Below are 21,699 nucleotides of genomic sequence, written 5' to 3'. Positions count from 1 at the left end.
ACATTCCTTACATTAACAAGTTACCAAGTGTCACTTTGGGGTCTTTTTGGAGCTCTTTCAAAAAATGAACATACTTGCATTTTTCTAAACTTTTAAGAGGAAAAAAATATACCAGATATAGTATATAAATTGTGCTTTGTCATATTGTAATGATAAAATGTTTGGAAATGATCAAATAGACTTCTTATACTTCACAGTAAAAGGTGGTTACCAAGTGTCCCTTTGGCATCTCCAAGTGGCCTTTTTGGAAAGGTGCCTAGACATGCACTGAAATAAATGGCTGTAAAAAGTTCATTTTTGCTCGTATCACCTTCAAATTTTAAACATATATTGATTAGACATATGGCTTTAGTTTGCTTATGTTTCCAGGCCCCTATGTATCTGCCTTTTGCATTTTTAATATCCATAAACAATTATTATGAAAAAAAAAAAAAATCCATTGTGTTTGAGCTTTTTTCTCTCTCTATTAGTAATTGCTAGAGTAATTCTGAGTCTTTCATAGTAAACTGTCAAGTGTCAGCTTTCAAATGATACCTTGGTTTTGTGTGTAGTCCGGAGGACTTGTTCGCAGCAACCATTTTATTTTGGGTATGTCATTTTTCACTACCTGGCCAAAAATGGGGGTGACTGGTAAGGGGTTAATAAAGAATACACAGTAGAAAGTCGATACAACAGTCCCGAAAAGACGATGCACACTGACTGCTTCCGTAGGCGCGCCTTTATACTTCCGGGTCGCGCCATATGACTGTCGCTGGCCAATAGGATTGGAGTTTTTGGTTGTAAGGTTTTGAAACACCGGGTCACGTGAGCGTTCCCCATTGCGTTCATCAACGCAGAGTTGAAGTTCCCTTCGAAAGTGAACACAGAGAGACAATTGAATGTGAAAATGAGAATTTATTGTGTTGAATCTCTTTCCAAGTTAACTGAATTTTGCTGAAATAGATATGTTGATTTGAAACTGAATTGTACTTGTGAATGTCAGTGTTGTTTATACTTTTTTAAAAGATCATATATTTGAAAGTGGATACAAAATCTATAAAGCAGAATCGATTAAACGCTCAATGACAGTAAAATTACATCATCCCAAAACAGCATTCTGATACAATCTGATCATTTGTGATATGTGACAATATATTTTTTTCCTTGTAATAAGGAAATATTACAGGAATCTACTGTACACCATAAAAGTATTTTTAAAGTTTATTAAAGTGTGAGTAAGTATAATAAAAATGCATTCAGAGCATCTTACCACAGAACCACATGTTTGGGTTTATTGCTTTAGTGGTTTAGTCAACCAACTGAACCAGGCTCTTGGATCATAGAAAGCTTTTTTTCTTGTTGCACGTTTGTAAGTTTCCCAATCCTCTGGAAGCAGTTCTCCTGTGGAAAACTTACTGATGATCTCTGCCTTCTTCCTGACATCCATCAAAGACCGAATGCGATCTATAAATCCAGGCTTGCGTTCTTGTTTCTCAGACTCAATCATCAGATCGATGTAGTCAGGGGTGGACAGAGGATTGGGCTTGAGGGCGATTTCCTCCAGTCGCTCCAAACACTTCTGAGATCTTTCAATTAGTCCGGTGACAATATCCTGGACAATCTGAAACTCATTTTCAAGTTCTTCAAAGATGTTTTCTGTTGACATGACCTGTCCATGTGCATCCTCATATCGCTTTTTTAAATCCTCATAGGTTTGCTTTCTCTTTTCTGGGACATATTCCCATCTGTATTTCTGATTGAAGTGCACATTCCAAACACACTTTCCAGGACAGACCGTACACTTTCTATCTTTCATGGCATCACACATATATTTATCACGGTCATCTGCAATTCCACATGGGTTATGACATGTGAAGTGACACTTCTGGCAGTTGGTTAAGTAGTAGCCAGTGTTGTTTTCGATCTGTTTTGGGACAGTTACGTTTACTTCATATTCAAAATTCTTGTTTGCATCCATCTCAGCCTTGTGTTGCTCCAGAGCTGCTCTTGTCTTCCTGATTTCATCCAGTTTTGACAGACCAGCATTAATTTGGGGCTGAAGACCTTCCACATTAACTTCCAGCTGCTGTCGCTCTTTAAGCACCTCCTGTGTCAGAGACAAGCTCTTGGTTTCCATCTTGTTAAGGGATGTGAAGAATTTATTCATGCTAGAAAATCCCATCTTCCAGAACATTTGGTCAAAGTCATAGTCAGCCCCAGCTCCTCCCGATTGATTATTGTAAGCAAAAACAGCAGAGTTGTTGAACTTGAAGTGAAGAGGCTCTCCAGACTCATTGGTGGAGCAGGACACTTCAGACACTTTGATGGCCTCGAGAACAGGAGGTGTTTTTCCATCTGCAAAGGTGACCATCATAAGGATGTTTTCAGCAATATCCTTCCCAAATATGGAAAGAATGGAGTCAAAGACATATTTCTGTGTGTGCGTCAGACGGGCAAGTGAAGCCTGGACTACAAAACACACAGCATCAATGCTGTCGATCCCTCCTGGATTAGAGAAGAACTCCTGAATCTGCTTTGTGATCTTCTGGTCATGTGAGATTCCTCTGGTATCACCGAATCCTGGTGTGTCCACTATGGTCAGAGAATAAGGGACCTGGAAACCATCCATGTGATTGATCTGATATGCTGTTACCGCTGAAGTTTGACTATCAGCCTGGGATTTCTGCTTCCCTTCATCTATCAGCACAAACCGGAAGTCATCTTCCCATTCCACTCCCAGAATGTAGTTGATCATGCTGTTAATTAGAGTGGTTTTTCCTGAACCTGTGGCTCCGATCATCATGATGGTCTTGTTCTGTTTTCTGATGTTTTCTTTCCCAAACGTGCTTCTTCTGCAGAATCCGTCACTGTTCTTCCATGTTTCATCCAGATGGAGTTTAAACATGGGCAGGTTTTCATTGTTTCCATCTGCTATTTCTCTGCTCCAGTTGTTCTTTATATCATGTACAACCCTTAAGCTCTTTCCATCACTGTGGTCTTTTCCCATGGTTTTGCTGCTTGTGTTTTCTCTGAATGTGTTTTCATCATTGTTAACAGAAGACTGGCATGGTCTAATTGTCTTTTCCTGACATGTTTCCACCTGTGCTGCTGAAGGAAAAAGAAAATAATAGTTTGAACATCCAGATATCAATACAGTATAACTGAATTAGTATTAGAAAGGCTGTAAGGCTGTACTGTACCTAGACAAAATGTAATTTGTGTAATTTGCCTAATCTTTAAACATATCATGACAGCCTGGTTTCACAGACACGGCTTAAAGCTAGGATTAGGTATAGTTCAATTAGGGCAGTGGTTATATGCCGACCACAATTAAAAAAAAGTAAATTATAGCATTACAATTTATTTTTGTTTTTAATTTTAAATTAAAGTGAATTAAACAAATGTAAATGAGCTATAATGTTTTATTTGTCATATAAAATCATTTTGGTGAGCATTTATTATTTTCAGACATTAGGCAATGTAATGACGCAATCACTCAGTTAACGAAACAAACACTTACAAGCGCGCTTTGGAAGAATTCAAACAGTAGCCATTATTTTTGTAAATTTAAGCCTCAAAATGATCAAATTTGTTATAAGAGGAGAAAAACTAAATGTGGAACATACAATGAAGGAACACATGCAAACAAGAAGAGTTGCAGCATCAGCAGTAAAGGTAAGAAAAATGGAAGAATCAGTTTACTGTTAATGAGCGAGATAGTAAAGTACTAACTTGACAAGCAAAACCTACAATTTTTAAAAGACTGAACTGTGAATTGTTTGTGAACATGTGTTTGTTTGATGTACTTGTATTTTAAATCAGTAAAAATAACCGCATCAGCGCACCTGCGACTGGAATGAGCCCAACTCTGCACGCGCTCGCGAATCCGATGCTGCGCGAGGCATTGCGACATGACAGAATGCTTGATATCGTCAGAGATTATAATTACAATGCACTCAGTGTTGTTTGTAAAAAGAGCTGAGTAACATTTGCTTATTAAGGCGTTTGGTTTGTGTGATTGTTTGGTGACTATTGCGATGCTGTTGAAGAGAGTCATACAGTCAGAATTAAATAGCAACTTAAAGTGATTGTATAGTTTGTGTTCATTGAGCATTATCTGATTATTATTCTAAAGCTAATGTCAGTAAGTTAGTTTTTATTTGTTATTTATTGTGTGCAGGTATAATAATAGTATCTGCTAATACCATAACATTAAATCTGATTGGTTTGCATTGTTTGAGCATTTATTATTTTCAGACATTAGGCAATGTAATTACGCAATCACTCAGTTAACGAAACAAACACTTACAAGCGCGCTTTGGAAGAATTCAAACAGTAGCCATTATTTTTGTAAATTTAAGCCCGGTACATTGGCCCGGTATGGCGCAACCGGGGCCCCACCCTGGAGCCAGGCCCGGGGTTGGGGCTTGCATGCGAGCGCCTGGTGGCCGGGTCTTACCCCACGGGGCCCGGCCGGGCTCAGCCCGAAGAAGCGGCGTAGGGCTGACCTCCCGTGGGCCCACCACCTGCGGGAGGGACCGTAAGGGGCCGGTGCATTGTGGATTGGGTGGCAGTCGAAGGCGGGGGCCTCGGCGACCCGATCTCCGGACACGGAATCTAGCTCTAGGGACATGGAAGGTCACTTCACTGGGGGGGAAGGAGCCTGAGATTGTGCGTGAGGTTGAGAGGTACCGACTAGAGATAGTCGGGATCACCTCTACGCACGGCTTGGGCTCTGGAACCACACTCCTCGAGAGAGGATGGACTCTTCACCACTCTGGAGTTGCCCATGGTGAGAGGCGGCGGGCTGGTGTGGGTTTGCTTATAGCCCCCCAGCTCAGCCGCCATGTGTTGGAGTTCACCCCGGTGAACGAGAGGGTCGCTTCCCTGCGCCTTCGGGTCGGGGATAGGTCTCTCACTGTCGTGTGTGCCTACGGGCCAAACGGCAGTGTAGAGTACCCGGCCTTCTTGGAGTCTCTGGGAGGGGTGCTGGAAAGTGCTCCGACTGGGGACTCCATCGTTCTATTGGGGGACTTCAACGCTCACGTGGGCAATGACAGTGACACCTGGAGGGGCGTGATTGGGAGGAATGGCCCCCCTGATCTGAACACGAGTGGTGATCTGAACACGAGAGGGGCGGAGCTGTCAACTGATCACCACCTGGTGGTGAGTTGGATCCGATGGCGGGGGAGGAAGCTGGACAGACTCGGCAGACCCAAACGTACTGTGAGGGTCTGTTGGGAACGTTTGGCCGAATCTCCTGTCAGAGAGATCTTCAACTCCCACCTCCGGCAGAGCTTCGACCAGATCCCGAGGGAGTCTGGAGATATTGAGTCCGAGTGGACCATGTTCTCCACCTCCATTGTCGACGCAGCAGTTCGGAGCTGTGGCCGTAAGGTCTCCGGTGCCTGTCGTGGCGGCAATCCCCGAACCCGGTGGTGGACACCAGAAGTAAGGGATGGCGTCAAGCTGAAGAAGGAGTCCTATCGAGCCTGGCTGGCTTGTGGGACTCCTGAGGCAGCTGACGGGTACCGGCAGGCAAAGCGGACTGCAGCCCGGATAGTTGTGGAGGCAAAAACTCGGGTCTGGGAGGAGTTCGGTGAGGCCATGGAGAAGGACTATCGGTCGGCCTCGAGGAGATTCTGGCAAACCATCCGGCGCCTCAGGAAGGGGAAGCAGTGCCCTGCCAACACTGTTTACAGTGGAAGTGGGCAGCTGTTGACCTCAACTGGGGATATCGTCGGACGGTGGAAGGAATACTTCGAAGATCTCCTCAACCCCACCGACACGTCTTCCTCTGAGGAGGCAGAGGCCGAGGGCTCAGAGGCAGATTCGTCCATCACCCAAGCTGAAGTCAGAAGCTTCTCGGTGGCAAGGCACCGGGGGTGGATGAGATCCGCCCTGAGTACCTCAAGTCTCTGGATGTTGTGGGGCTGTCTTGGCTGACACGCCTCTGCAGCATCGCGTGGCGGTCGGGGACAGTACCTTTGGACTGGCAGACCGGGGTGGTGGTCCCTCTTTTTAAGAAGGGGGACCGGAGGGTGTGCTCCAACTATAGGGGGATCACACTTCTCAGCCTCCCCGGGAAAGTCTATGCCAGGGTACTGGAGAGGAGAATACGGCCGATAGTAGAACCTCGGATTCAGGAGGAACAGTGTGGTTTTCGTCCCGGTCGTGGAACACTGGACCAGCTCTATACCCTCTACAGGGTGCTGGAGGGTTCATGGGAGTTTGCCCAACCAATCCACATGTGCTTTGTGGATTTGGAGAAGGCATTCGACTGTGTCCCTCGTGGCACTCTGTGGGGGGTGCTCTGGGAGTATGGGGTCCGGGGCCCCGTGCTAAGGGCTGTCCGGTCCCTGTACGACCAGAGCAGGAGCTTTGTTCGCATTGCCGGCAGTAAGTCAGACCTGTTCCCGGTGCGTGTTGGACTCCGGCAGGGCTGCCCTTTGTCACCGGTCCTGTTCATTATCTTTATGGACAGGATTTCTAGGCGCAGCCAGGAGCCGGAGGGAGTCCGGTTTGGGGACCATAGGATTTTGTCACTGCTTTTTGCAGATGATGTTGTCCTGTTGGCTCCATCAAACCAGGACCTTCAGCGCGCACTGGGACGGTTTGCAGCCGAGTGTGAAGTGGCTGGGATGAGAATCAGCACCTCCAAGTCCGAGGTCATGGTTCTCAGCCGGAAAAGGGTGGAGTAGTCCTGCCTCAAGTGGAGGAGTTTAAGTATCTTGGGGTCTTGTTCACGAGTGAGGGAAGGACAGAGCGGGAGATTGACAGGCGGATCGGTGCAGCCTCTGCAGTAATGCGGTCGATGTACCGGTCCGTCGTGGTGAAGAAGGAGCTGAGCCGTGAGGCGAAGCTCTCGATTTACCGGTCAATCTACGTTCCAACCTTCACCTATAGTCATGAGCTTTGGGTCACGACCGAAAGAAAGAGACCCTGGATACAGGCGGTCGAAATGAGCTTCCTCCGTAGGGTGGCTGGGCGCTCCCTTAGAGATAGGGTGAGGAGCTCGGTCACTCGGGAGGAGCTCAGAGTAGAGCCGCTGCTCCTCCACATCGAGAGGAGCCAACTGAGGTGGCTGGGGCATCTGTTCCGGATGCCTCCCTGGGGAGGTGTTTCGGGCATGTCCCACCGGGAGGAGACCCCGGGGAAGACCTAGGACACGCTGGAGGGACTATGTCTCCCGGCTGGCCTGGGAACGCCTCGGTGTCCCCCCGGAAGAGCTGGAGGAAGTGTCTAGGGAGAGGGAAGTCTGGGCATCCCTGCTTAGACTGCTGCCCCCGCGACCCGGCCCCGGATAAGCGGAAGAAAATGAATGAATAAATGAATGAATGGTTTGCATTGGTGAAGTCATATGTAAAATGTATGCGGCCCATGAGACTTGTATTGGACCATTGTGCGGCCCACTGGAAAAAAAGGTTGAGAACCACTGAATTAGGCGGAAACCAGTTATGAACTTTTACCCTCTGGGAGAAGGTACAGGATCCCACGATGCAAACTGAACTGTTTTAAAAACTCGTTTTTGCCTGTATCTATCAAGTTGTTAAATCTAGAGCGTTGACACTTATTTTTATGCTGTGTGTGTTTTTTGGATGGATATCTATTGTATGTATTGTGTGTGTACCAGGTGATGCTGGAGCGTTGGAGTCTATCTCAAATTTCCCTACCAGGGACAATAAAGTATATAAATAAATAAATAAAATTATAAAAATTACTGGTGTTCATCTTGAGACAAAACATTAGCACTGGCATATTTTAAGATCTGTCAGTACAAGTTACTTTCAGTTAAAACAGCTCAAACATGCATTTTAGTCTGGGACTACATTAATCCTGTCATGTGATATGATATTGTTTATCTTTTCAATACTGTTACTTTATCTTTGGGAGATAAGAAGTATCAGGGGGCGTGTCAAGAGTATGTGTGGAGCGTCAAGCCTTTAGACTGGGTAGCGCGTTGCAGGTTGTTAATAAACGCTGTGTTCTTCTGAAGAAACTGCTTATTCTCAGCCATTTTTCAAAGCTTTGTTTGTGAAACTGGGGGACATGAAACATTTATGAATGTATTTGAAGTATTTATAGATCATGCTGCTCTTACGTGGGTTTTCAATCATCCCCGACCAACTTCTCGACTGACCAGGTGGGCTTTGAGGTTACAAAGCTTTGACTTCACAGTCAAATATCGGAAGGGACAATGCAATGTAGTACCCGACACACTTTCTCTGAGTATACCTTTCCAAGAAGCCAAAGGTCACATTGCTATTTGTCAGGCGACTAACATTGGATCGGACTTGCCTATCAGCTGGGATGAAATTGGAGGTGCTCAAAAACAAGATCCCTTACTCCAGCCTTTATGGGAAACGGCTAAGTTGCCTGTAACAGACTCTACCCGCATTCATTACGTCATACAAAATGACTACTTATTTCGTTGTGTGCCCAACAAACATCAGGGTGAAACTATGCAGATAATTGTACCATTGGCATTAAGGGAGAAGTTCTTACAATTTGCCCATTCCAATCCCTTGAGTGGACATCTTGGGCGGATGAAAACTTTGAGGCGTTTACTCAATGTTGTCTACTGGCCAGAGATACGCAGGGATGTTTGGAGTTTTTGTACCGCATGTCAAACCTGTCAGATTTACAAACCAAGAATCTCCAAGCTGTCTGGTCACCTACAGTCGACACCAGTAGTCGAGCCAGGACACATGTTGGGTGTCGATCTCATGGGTCCCTTCCCAAAGAGTTTGCAGGCTAATGAATATCTGATGGTGGTAGTAGTAGACTATTGCAGTAAATGGGTAGAATTATTTCCCCTGAGATCTGCCAAGACCCATCTAATTGTTAATATCTTAATAAAGGAGATCTTCACTCGATGGGGCACACCTACCTACCTTGTCTCAGACCGTGGGCCACAGTTTACGGCACAACTTCTGAATGATGCATGTAAGCGCTGGGGGGTTATTCAGAAGTTAACCACTGCCTACCATCCTCAAACAAACATTACTGAGAGAACTAATCGAACCCTCAAGGCTATGATATCTTCCTATGTTAAGGACAACCACAGGCAATGGGATAGATGGATATCTGAGTTCCGATATGCCATAAACACGGCATGGCAGGAAAGTACAGGTTTAACTCCTGCAGAGATTGCTTTAGGCTGAAAGTTAAAAGGACCCTTGGAACGACTGGTACGAACTCCGCCAAAACCTGATCATGTGGCCTATGGGACTGTTGAAAGGCAGAGAGAGCTGTTTGAACAAGTAAAAGAGAAGACTAGTCAAGCTCTAGAACGACAAGCAAGGTACTATAACAAAAGAAGGAAGCTTGAGTCGTTCGAAGAAGGAGACTTAGTCTGGATACGTTCTCACCCTCTGTCTCGGGCTTCAGACTTGTATATGGCTAAATTAGCACCGAAATGGCTAGGTCCAGCTAAAATTCTGAGAAAGTTAAACAATGTTAACTACCAGGTAGTAATGTTGGATGCTTCAAAGCAAGTTGAAACTTTTCATGTAGAAAAAATGAAAAAGTTTTATGGTGCTTAAACGTTTGGGTTTTTTTTCTGAGGAGAGGGGTATGTAACAGTTTTCCTGTTACTAATATAGATACCAGTAATGTTCTCCAGTGGATTTACTGTTATTACTCACCTGAGCATTAGGGGGCACTGTATGAGGTGTAGGGGTAGGCCTATTTAAGAGGCAAAGAAGGAGAAATGGCAGGAAGTTGGTTCTCTACCTGTAAAGAGAGGCTTGCCTCATGGTGGTTGTGGCTTTGTTACCCTGGTTGAGGAACTTTAGAGTTCTAAGCTCATCTGTAAGTAGTTGTTTGTTTCTATTTTGGTTTAACAATTCATGTTCATAGCACATGGTTATGGTTTGTTTGTTTGTTTTGAATTTTGTTTACAAAGGGTTTGGGTTCTGAATGTATCTGGGTTACTTGGGGGCTTAAACAACTGAGAAGATTGGAACTAAGAGTTGATTTCCATTCACTACTTGACTGTTATCTGTTGCATGACAACGTTTTACTTCAAACATGGACAAAGCTCTCTGACGATTTAACTCTGCTGTGGATTATCTTGCCATTTAAGTACTGTTTTCTCTATTCAATTGCAACAAAGACTGAGCAAAGCTTATGGTCCTAATTGATGAAAAACTGAAGACTGTGCTTTATGTGATGGACTGTATTTCTTATCCTCTGGTTCCAACTGTTTGATGTAAGAGATTGGTGTCAGGTTGAATAATGAATGTTTTGTGTGACTATGTTTAATACATTTGACTCATGAGTAAGACTGGTCTGGTTGGTCCCTTATTTTATGTAGCACTCAAGTAAAAGTTAACGGGATAGGTGTTACAATACATATACAATAGATGTCGCCTTGGCTATGGCAGTTCATTGGAACGAATGCGTCAATAGAGCCGCCATCTTGAATAGGGGAGCCCCTCCTCTTTAATGCATCAGTGTCAATGTAGGCAAAGATCTAACAGAAATAAAATCACCATAAATCGTCATGAATGCGATTTTCTAGTTTTTTTTTTTTTTTTTTGGTTCGTTCAAACGGTCAGACATGTATTTATCATTGAGTCCAGAGAAAATTTAAGGTTTTGATATTAAGATATTAGGTAACACTTTATAATAACTGCGCACTAAGCATGAGTAAATAGTTAATTCATCACTTATAAAGCATTAATAGACATTAGTAAACAGTTTATAAATACAGCTATAAATGCTTTATTCTTGATTTGTAAGCATATCTATAATGTGTTTAATAATTGTATTTTCATACTTTATTTATGATCAATTTATAATTTCTAAATTAAGTATTACATTATTTACAAACCAGTTATTTAGAAGTTGTCAGTGATTCATAAGATCATTTAGGAAGTGTAAATAAATGATTAATAAAATATTTAAATTCATTTATACATCTTATTATTTAGACATATAATAATAGTTACTTAGTGTGTTAATAAATGCTTTATTAACACATATTCCTACTGTAATTCATGATTAATTCAGATAGTTATAAAATATTTAGAAGAGGTCAGTTAACTATTTTTGTGAGCTCATCTAAAGTGACTATTTATGCTTTGTAAAGCTTTTATAAATGAGATTTAAAGGTTCTAATGTTTTAAAGTTAGTACTGAGGTAGTTTTGACACTAGGATTATGTGTTAATAAAGCATTTATTAACACGCTAAGTAAATAATACTATAGGTCTAAATAATTAGATGCATAAATGTACATTTAAATATTTTATTAATCATTTACTTTCACTTCCTAAATGATCTTATGAACCACTGACAACTCCTAAATAACTGGTTTGTGAATAATGTAATACATAATTTAGAAATGATAAATTGATCATTAATAAAGTATGAAAATACAATTATTAAACTCATTATAGATATGCTTATAAATCAAGAACAAAGCATTTATAGCTGTATTTATAAATGGCTTACTAATGTCTATTAATGTTTTATAAATGATGAATTGACTATTTACTGGTGCTTAATTAATGCTTAACTAATGCTTCATAGCGCGAGTTATTCTAAAGTGTTACCAGATAATCTACTTTTTAAAAATATAATGCATAGTGCTAGTAGGCCTAAGTTTATTAGTCACATTCTTCCACTTGAGTAAACTTCGACTGAACTATCACTACTTACACATAATTATTAAAGAATAAAACAGAAAAACTACATGAAAATCATCACAGTGGTACTTGGGGAGATCTAGAACAAGAATCAGGTGGAGTTTGTAGAAAACAATTTGACTTCATATTTTTATGAAATTTAAAACTATTTCTACCGACACTTAACACCTACCACGCAACCTCATGTAGACGTGCAATACATTTTAAGCATAGATCGAGTGGCAGCGGTGGCAGGTGCGGGGCAGGCGGGTATAGGGCTGGGCGATAAAACGATAACGATATGTATCACTCACACACACAAACACACACACACACGCACACAGACACACACACACACACACACACACACACACACACACACTCACTCACTCACTCACTCACTCACTCACACACACACTCACACACAGACACACACACAGACTCACACACACACACTCACACACACACTGACACACACACACACACACGTTTGTTTTTGTGAAATGTGGGGACATTCCATAGGCGTAATGGTTTTTATACTGTACAAACCGTATTTTCTGTCCCCCTACACTACCCCTACCCCTAAACCTAACCATCACAGGAAACTGTGCACACTTTTACTTTCTCACAAAAACTCATTCTGTATGATTTATAAGCCTTTTAAAAAGTGGGGACATGGGGAATGTCACCCTCACCTTGTAATACCTATGTCATACCCATGTCATTATACACATTTGTGTCCTGATATTTCACAAAAACATGCCCACACACACACTCACACACACACACACACACACACACACACACTGACACACACCCTACATGCTCATGTAAACCTACCATCTCCATAAACATAAACTGAGTGGCAACTGCTATATCCAAATCTGCACCTGTATTGTGAAAGTGTGGCAACGTTGCTGAGTAATGTATGTCTGTGCTGCTGAAGAAAGTTCAGTAAACTGTTCAAACTGATTCCTGCCTACTGTCCTGCGTTCTGACTGATGCTCCAGGGCGAGAACTATAACCTCCTAAGCACCTGCGGTCCTTTCTCTTAAACAGCCATTGATTTTGAATCTGTTCTTGGTACATTTAGAATAAAATGGCTGAAAGAATGTTTAACAAAGTCACTCAATATGGTACCATATTCCTAACCACATTTATAAAAAATACTGGCAGTCTTGAATTTGTGTTGAGATGTGATCTCGATCTTTGTAAAATCCATTTAAAGGTGTCAAACTTTCATAAACAAGTACTGCTTTTTTGGAAAATTATATTTACCCATAACTTTTCCCCTCATAACTCTAATAGGGCTGTAGTTATTAATAGGAAATCTTTGTTTAAAAGTGATTGGTATGACAAAGGCATTATTTTTATTCATGATTTATTAGATGATAATGGCTATTATTTCTTCTCTCATAATGATTTTATTAATAAATACAGGGTTAGAATTACAATAAAAGGTTATGATAAGGTATGCAGTGTTACACCCACTGGAAGCAGTTTTTCTGATCCTTTATCTAGACCTGTAGCTTCTCTTCCCTCTTTAAAAATATGTAATGTAGACCTTTTAGACAGTAAGTGTAATAACAAACTTATTTACAAAGAACTTGAACGTATCGTCACTGGTGATTATCAGTGTTATTTTCTGGGAGATGTAGAAACTTCATTAAGGGATAAAGCTTTTACCTGTTATATGGCATACCCTGTTGCTCCAAAGGTCAAGGAGACTCATTACAAAAATATGTTCAGGATTTAGCCAGTTTTTATTTTAAAAAAAAAATTCATTTTGAGGTGGATCCTTGTGGTTTTTGTTCTTTTCTTGAACACTTGATCACCTTTTCTTCTACTGTGATGCTACTTCTAAGTTTTACTTCTAAATTTTTACATTTTGGTTTGATATACATAGCGGGTTGTCAGTAAAAATGGAGACCATTCCTCTTATAACCCAACAAGATGTCCTTTTTTAAAGCATGATTTAAATTCCTCCTTCTCTGATGTTGTAAATTTTGTTTTATTGATGGGTAAATATCATATCCATACTTCATACATTTTTATGTGAGTTGGTTAAAATGTTTCAAATGCTTCAAAAAACATAATAGAAAATCTGAAAGATTATGTATATCTTTGTCAAAATACCTATTATTTTGGTCTCTTTTCTTCTTTGTCTACATCGGCTACCTCTTTGTCCTCATCCTTGCTCTGTTTTTTCCCTCTCTCTCTTTAATGTAAACTAAATGTTTGTTTCAATGGAAGTGCCTTACATTGTTGATTGTTCCCTGTCTTGTTATGTACATTAATAAAAAAAAATTTAAAAAAATTATGAGACTAAAACTCTTGCGATAATTCATTTTCCAAAAGATATTTCTATCTGAGAGCTTTATTTGGAGTGTAATATTTGCCACAGCCTCTAGAAGCCCTTCTCCCTCATACACTATATTGGCAAAAGTATTGGGACACTCCTCCTAATCACTGAATTCAGGTGTTCAATCACTTCCATGGCCACAGGTGTATAAAATCATGAAATTTCCTCACTACTAAATATTCCACCCTCAACTGTTAGTGGGATCATAATAAAGTGGAAGCAATGGACCCTTAGCTAAGCCCCGCCCTCCTTAGTTACTGTTGCTACGCCTGTCAAGCTTTCACACCTGGCAAGTCATTTACAGTGTGTATGCACCGGTGTCAGACATTTCCAAGCAGATAATTAGTCATTTCTGGCAAACAGGTGAAATATCTGAGAGAGCAAGACAAAAGACATTCGAGGGATATATCCACGGCATAATATGCAACCGATTAGAAAATAATTTGATCAAAATTGAAGCTAAAGCTCTCAGTGCGAGCAGCAGCCGCCTCATATGCTGACCATTCAAATGGAAACACACAAATTGAGGAACAGCTTTGTTCATCCACAGCAGGTTAAGTGAAATTTGTGAAAATAACCTAATAATTATAAATCAAACAGCTTATCCATAACTCTTGTGGAATAAACACAAGACATTAGCCTGACCACTTTGCAATGATAACATTCTCCCGCTTATATTTTTAGTGCCAGGCTAACATTACTCCGTCTTGCCTTTAATCATCTTATTTTCCGTTCAAATATATGCATTATGAACAAAGAACCGTCATTATTTCCAAGCAATGATGTGCTGAGTTAGCTAGCCATCTAACCTACCGTCAGACTGTACCCGGGCTTACTGCACATCAATATTACATCATTGTTGTCATGATAAATAACACAAAATTACTGTACTTGCATTATTATAAGGGTAGGTTTAGGGTTGGGCTAGATGTAGATGTTAATAAAGCCATTAACCATGTTAATATCACGCTGGAAGCACAATCTGATAGGTAGCATTTTTCGCGGTCAGATGTTGCTACTTACTGTTTCAATGGGAGGAAGCACAATCTGGCAGGGTAGCACAAATTGTCAGAATACCCGCATTTCTTCCCTTGGGTTTAAGGTTTCAAGAAGGGAAAAAATTCCACCACCCCGTCCAAACTTTTAGGATACCGGGAATCATATTAACACAATCCCTACGCACAACATGTTCCCTTGCTCAAAAGCTTGACAGACCTCCCGCGCCTAGTTACGGTTGCTAAAACACGATTGGCTTGTGGCGGTTTTCGGGCGTGGCTTAGCGAAGGGTCAATTGGGAACAACAGCCACGAAGTGGTCGGCCATGTAAAATCACAGAGCGGGTCAGCGCATGCTGAGGCTCACAGTGCGCAGAAGAACTTTCTGCAGAGTCAATAGCTACAGACCTCCAAACTTCATGTGGCCTTCAGATCAGCTCAAGAACAGTGTAGAGAGCTTCATGAATGTGTTTCCATGGCCGAGCAGCTGATCCAAGCCTTACATCACCAAGTGCAATGCAAAGCGTCAGATGCAGTGGTGTAAATGTAACGGAGTTAAAAAGAACGTTATTTATATTAATATTCATGATGTTGAATTACATGACATTAGATGATAAATTAAATCAAATGGTGTTTTAGTGCCCTTTTGTGGTTAATACATTGCAGACAGTCATTATTTTGTCCTTTTGCGCCTACCGTAGTTCAGCAGAAAATGGCTGATACTGCTGTGGGTAAGACTGATTTCCTTCTCTCCTGTTTACTGTGTTAAAAAAATGTGATAAAAGTGTGTTTAAATGAGTTTTTCCAAATTTAAATGGTTGTAGTGATTATATCAACAAATGTACAATGAGTTGGATGAGTTTATATGTCTGATGGAAACTGCTGAGTAATTATCATTGTACCTCGTGCCGTTTGTTCATTTTCTGTTTTTCTTATTTCAGTGGTTTATGTCTGCAGTGTATTTCCCTGTTTATGAAATACACTTTGGTATTTGTCAGACAACCAGAATCTTGTGTGCCCCGTCTATTTGGGGTTTGTGATGGTAGCGGGGATATAAGGCCACATTGGGAACAACAAACGTTACATAAAGCACGCTGTCACTGGACTCTAGAGCAGTGTTTCCCAACCACATTCCTGGAGGCACACCAACACTGCACATTTTGCATGTCTCCTTTGTCTGACACACCCATTTTAGATCTTTGAGTCACTACTAATGAGCTGATAACCCTAATCGGGTGTGTTAAATTGAGGAGACATGCAAAATGTGCAGTGTTGGTGTGCCTCCAGGAACGTGGTTGGGAAACACTGGACTCTAGAGCAGTGGAGACGTGTTCTCTGGAGTGACCAATCACACTTCTCTGTCTGGCAATCTGATGGACCAGTGTGGGTTTGGCGGTTCCAGGAGAACGGTACTTGCCTGACTGCATTGTGCCAAGTGTAAAGTTTGGAGGAGGGGGATTATGGTGTGGGGATGTTTTTCAGGGATTGGGCTTGAACCCCTAGGTCCAGTGAAAGGAACTCTTAATGCTTCAGCATACCAAGACATTTTGGACAATTTCATGATCCCAACTTTGCGGGAACAGTTTGGGGATGTTCCTGTTCCAACATGACTGCGCTCCAGTGCACAAAGCAAGGTCCATAAAGACATGGATGAGTGAGTTTGATGTGGAGGAGCTTGACTGGCCTGCACAGAGTCCTGACCTCAACCCGACAGAACACCTTAAAACCTAATTCTAATGTTGACATGCATTTCCTGTTAAGCTGCTTTGAAACAATATGTATGGTGAAAAACACTATACAAATAAATGTGAATTGAATTGAAGTAGTGAGAACAAATGGGCTACTTTTAATGTTTTCATTTTCAAAATATATTAATAAATTGAGTAACCGTATTGTAAAATGTTTCCCATTTTACTGTATTATGTGAAAGCTAATATTATTTCCTTCCACTGATCTATATAGAGTGATTTATACAGATCAGTGTTTCCTTCATGTTCACAAATGCATAGTTGTTACAAATAGTGTCAACTTAAAGTAGACTGGACATGTCAGATATAGGCTACAGTATTTAATCAATAGATCAAATCAAAGACTTGAACTTTATTTTATTATGAATAATTAATAATGATTATTATTAAAGAATATAAATTATGATTTTTTTTTTTTTGCCTTTGCTTAAAGTAAATATATTATTTATATTAATAACAATCATTATGTTTTCAGGGATGACTGAGATCTTTCTACAGAAATGCCATGATACAGTGGGCTTAAGAGTCAACGGTTTTGTGTTTAAAGTTGATTATTTGTTGTTTGTGTGTGTTTTGTTTTAATTATGAGCCATTTATTGTTTATTACTATTATTTTTATGTTAGCTATATATGTTTAAATGTCCTGCTGGTTTTCACTTGTTCAAGGCTTTGTATTGTTTAGGGTTAGGATTAAGTACAGTAACCTACATTTGACATTAAATACATAATATACTCTGTCTTTAAGGACTGTTTGTAACAACATGAATGAAGGAAATAATAGCTTCATAAATACAGCCAAATAGGAAACACTTTTCAACATGTTACACATTTATTAATAGCCACACCTGTTATGAAATATGGTTGTCAAGACAAACATTGACTATGTGAATGAAGCAAATTATATATACATTTTTTAAATGTATTTAAATTTTTTAATTAATGCAAAATATGACACTATGTGGCTGATAGTGTCACTGACTTTAGTGTGGGGTGGGTTATTTTTACTTATAGTCACCGAACTATATATACACATATTAATCTCATTAAGCCGGACAACTTTCTAATTTACAGTCATTAGCTCTGACCAACAGGAAGACAAATATTTTGGTTTGAATGTGGATCTTTTGAATAATCCAGCGAATAATCAAAGATTTTATGTACTCCTTGTAGAGTCATGAAATCGCCACCAAACACTGTCAACATGAAACAAAGACAATGAAGATGCTAAATTGCTAACGATTATAGGATATCTCAAACGGCGTTGCCATGGTGAAGGATTAAAGTAAGGACAAAAAAGGGAAACGGGAATGGTCTCATATCTTGTAAAATCATTGTTTGGTTTAAATTAAGATTGTACGATTGGTAATTGAGACTAAATGAAGTTAAAATGATTGTACTAGTTTCTTTTTATTTCACACTGTATTTGCATGTATATTTAAACATTATCAAAGACAACTTTCTGTCACAATTTAGATGTTATTTTCAGAGGTGGGTAGTAACGAAGTAAATTTACTTCGTTACATTTACTTGAGTAGTTTTTTGGAAAAATTGGACTTTTTAGAGTAGATTTAAATGTGGGTACTTTTACTTTAACTTGAGTACATTTGTAATGAAAAATCTGTACTTTTACTTCGCTACATTTGGCGACGTTCCTCTTGTTACTTTATTTTAATGCAATACTGTACATGTTAATAAGAAATACGTAGTTTATTCTAAGCACGCGGTCTCTTTTTTCATGAACGATGCCCCATTCACAAATGAATCGCTCTTTTGAATCGATTCTGTTCAAAGACTTGATCAAACAAGTTGGCAAAACTGACTAAATTGGTTCGCGAATCAGTTTGAATGATTTGTTCAGTTCCTGCACTGAATCGTCTAAAGCGGTTTCTCACTCAGAGTTTTGGATGAAGGCAGTGGACCAACAGTTAATTAAAAACAACTCTGCAAGTGCATCCTATATTGTTTGCCAGCGATGAAGATCTTTATTAGATGAACTGCGTATGCTGTCTGTGAACAATTCCACACAGGTATCGATTTCAATTCATACAGCCAATAGCCGACATTTTACAACCAAGCAGATTATTACGCCACGATAACAGTATGTAACATATATCTTAATTTATACATTAAATAAGATAGGCTACCATTGTTCAGAGATTATGAAATGAACACCCGCGGTTGCGCAGTGGCGGCGCCGGCGACCTGTTCTTCTTGAAAATGAACGCCTTTGCGTAGACACAGTTAACCAGTTTACACTCGCCTGCAGAAATATACATTTGATTACATTTTGGAGAACAGACGAAGAAGATCCGTCAATGTGCATTTGATCATTGTTTGTGTTCAGACGTTATGAGTGCGAGGACAGCGAGTTTTCTCTCTTTCAAATGTAGCTATAGCCTACGTTATTACTATAGAGTAAAAGACATGCAATGATATTTGGGCTACAGATGCCAGAAATAATGCTCGTCTCTTCTGTGTTTGTTGCAAAGTTATCTAATTATATATAATAATATATAATAATTGAAATATCTATCTAAATAATGACATGCTATTGTATTGATGTGTGTTTATATATATATATATATATATATATATATATATATATATATATATATATATATATATATATATACACACACACACACAAAGTAACTAGTAACGAGCTACTTGAGTAGATTTTTCTTTTCTTCTTTTTTTTTTTTATTTTATTTTTTATTGAAGTTGTATGACATAAATACACATTTGGTCATATAATACATATTTTAATGTTGTCCTGCAACGTCTTCTTTTTTCCCCAGAACTAAAAGAACCCACCCCCACCCCCTTCCCACCACAATAAAAAAGAAAAAATTTAATTAAAATAAACTGGTAGCAAGAACAAACAAGGGGAATGTCTCAGGTATTCTATTTTACACAAAGTCCGATCTTATTGGCCTAATAAATTCTAAGAATCCCTTCCACAACCTCTCAAACCTATCCATTTCAAATCTAACAGTGTACGTCAGTTTCTCCATAATGTATATATCATGCATCACATCAACCCAATTTTCCTTTCTTGGCGCATCCACCTTTAGCCACTTCCTAGTAATTCCCTTTTTTCCTGCTAGTAGCATAATTTTAAACATCTTACAATTCAGATTTTTTTTGCCTTGGATATTAAGTCTTCCCAGATAAAATGTGTCAAAATTGAAAGGGAGACTAACCCGTAATATCTTGTCCATACATTGTTTGAGTTCCCTCCAATATTTCTCCATCGAAGGACAACTCCAGAAAATATGAACATGATTTGCATTCTGTTCCCCACATTCCCGCCAACAGCTTGTATCCCCATATTTTGTCTGAGCTGGAGTTCTAAAATATCTCACTAAGTTTTTCCACCCATGTTCCCTCCAAATTAAGGATGATGTCACTCTCCATATTTGTTGAGTGAGATCTTCCCATTCTTCATCCATCAATTTTATATTTGCTTCATTTTCCCATTTTTGTTTTATGTAGTGTGTATCGTCTCCTTTTAAAATTTCTATCCCTGAATATATCTTTGAAATTAGTTTCTTATTTAGTTTAGATTGATATGCGGAAATAAAGAGTTTAATAATGTTTACCTCAACATCAAAATTTTCCTTTTTATATCATGCTCTAAATAATGCCTCATTTGCAAAAATCTATAAAAATCTTGATTTACCAGACCAAATTGTTCTTTGATTTCTTCAAAACTTTTACATTTCTTATTTTCTAATAATTCCCAAAACATATGAGGGCCTTGTTCCCAATTTTTAAATCTATTATCTTTTCTATTAGGGGAAAATTCTGTATCATATCCTATCCACCTTAGCAGCTTATCGTTGTGTGTTAATCTGTTTTTTGTAACAATTTCAAACCACACTTTAAGTGAGATGTCAATCCATGGATTGGGTCTATTTTCCGATTGATACCTGAGTTTGTTATCCCCGATAAATGCCTGTATTGGAGCTTCCGTTGTCATTTTCAATTCAATTTCTTTCCACCTAGCAGAGTAGGAGGGATTACATAAGTTCAACAAAGGTTTTATTTGCGCTGCTTGATAATAACTTTTTAAGCACGGGAGAGCTAGTCCCCCTTTCGCCTTAGACAGTTGTAATGTTTTATACCTTATTCTAGGTTGTTTTCCTTGCCAAATGAATCTTGAAATAATTTGATCCCATTCTATAACTTCCTTGTCCAGTATCTCCACTGGTAGATTCTGAAATAAATATAACACCCTGGGAAGAACATTGGTTTTAATCACCTCTACTCTAGTTGTAAGAGTCATAAAGGGGATCAAATTCCACCTTGCAATATCTTCTTTTATTTTTGATATTAGTGGATCGTAATTTGCTGATTTCAGTTGGCCAATATCTTTTGTCAAATTAACTCCTAGATATTTCATTGATTTTAAATTCCACTTAATTTTATAATTTTCTTTAACAGCTTCAGAGGGGCTATAATTAAAAGTGAGGACTTGTGTTTTCTGTACATTTATCTTGTATCCGGACATTTGACCAAACTTTACAAATTCTGACATGAGTGCTGGCACGGATGTATCAGGACTAGATAAGAATATTAGAACATCATCTGCGAAAAGTGCAAGCTTCTGACATGTACCCTTTATCTCTATGCCTTGTATTTGTGCTTTTTGTCTTATGGATTGGCTAAATGGTTCCAAAAAAATTGCGAAGAGAAGGGGACTAGCCGAACAACCCTGCCTACATCCGCGCCTTAATGAAATAGAATTGGATAAACTACCATTAATCTTAATCCTAGCCGTTGGGTCGGTATATAAGGCTTGTATTGTCCTAATTATTATATCATGGAAATTAAATTTTTCTAACACCCTGTAAAGGAAATCCCACCTGACAGAATCAAACGCTTTCTCTGCATCCATTCCCATAATCACTGCTTCAGTATGGTTTTCTTTAATATGCTGCAACACATGTAAGGCCCTTCTTATGTTATCTTGCGTTTGTCT

At 39.6% G+C, this 21,699-nt stretch overlaps 1 protein-coding gene and 1 pseudogene across 4 annotated transcripts in view; one reads left to right on the top strand and one right to left on the bottom strand.

The window, feature by feature from the left end:
• The window catches only part of LOC137007702 (uncharacterized), a 1,237,067-nt pseudogene that overhangs the window by 309,078 nt on the left and 906,290 nt on the right, over positions 1-21,699 (top strand).
• Positions 188-21,699, bottom strand: part of LOC137006008 (uncharacterized) — a 56,497-nt gene continuing 34,985 nt past the window's right edge. For 2 of the 4 annotated variants that reach the window (XM_067366492.1, XM_067366489.1), the window contains one exon: positions 908-3,087. In XM_067366492.1, the coding sequence (XP_067222593.1) occupies positions 1,271-3,087 (1,817 nt within the window). In that variant the 3' untranslated portion in view covers positions 908-1,270. Of the gene's footprint in view, positions 849-907; positions 3,088-21,699 lie in introns of those variants that run through there. The other 2 variants (XM_067366490.1, XM_067366491.1) reach the window with 2 other exon arrangements.

This window comes from Chanodichthys erythropterus, chromosome 3, assembly GCF_024489055.1.
Source record: "Chanodichthys erythropterus isolate Z2021 chromosome 3, ASM2448905v1, whole genome shotgun sequence".
Classification (NCBI taxonomy): domain Eukaryota; kingdom Metazoa; phylum Chordata; class Actinopteri; order Cypriniformes; family Xenocyprididae; genus Chanodichthys; species Chanodichthys erythropterus.
This window is presented reverse-complemented; position numbering and strand designations above follow the sequence as displayed.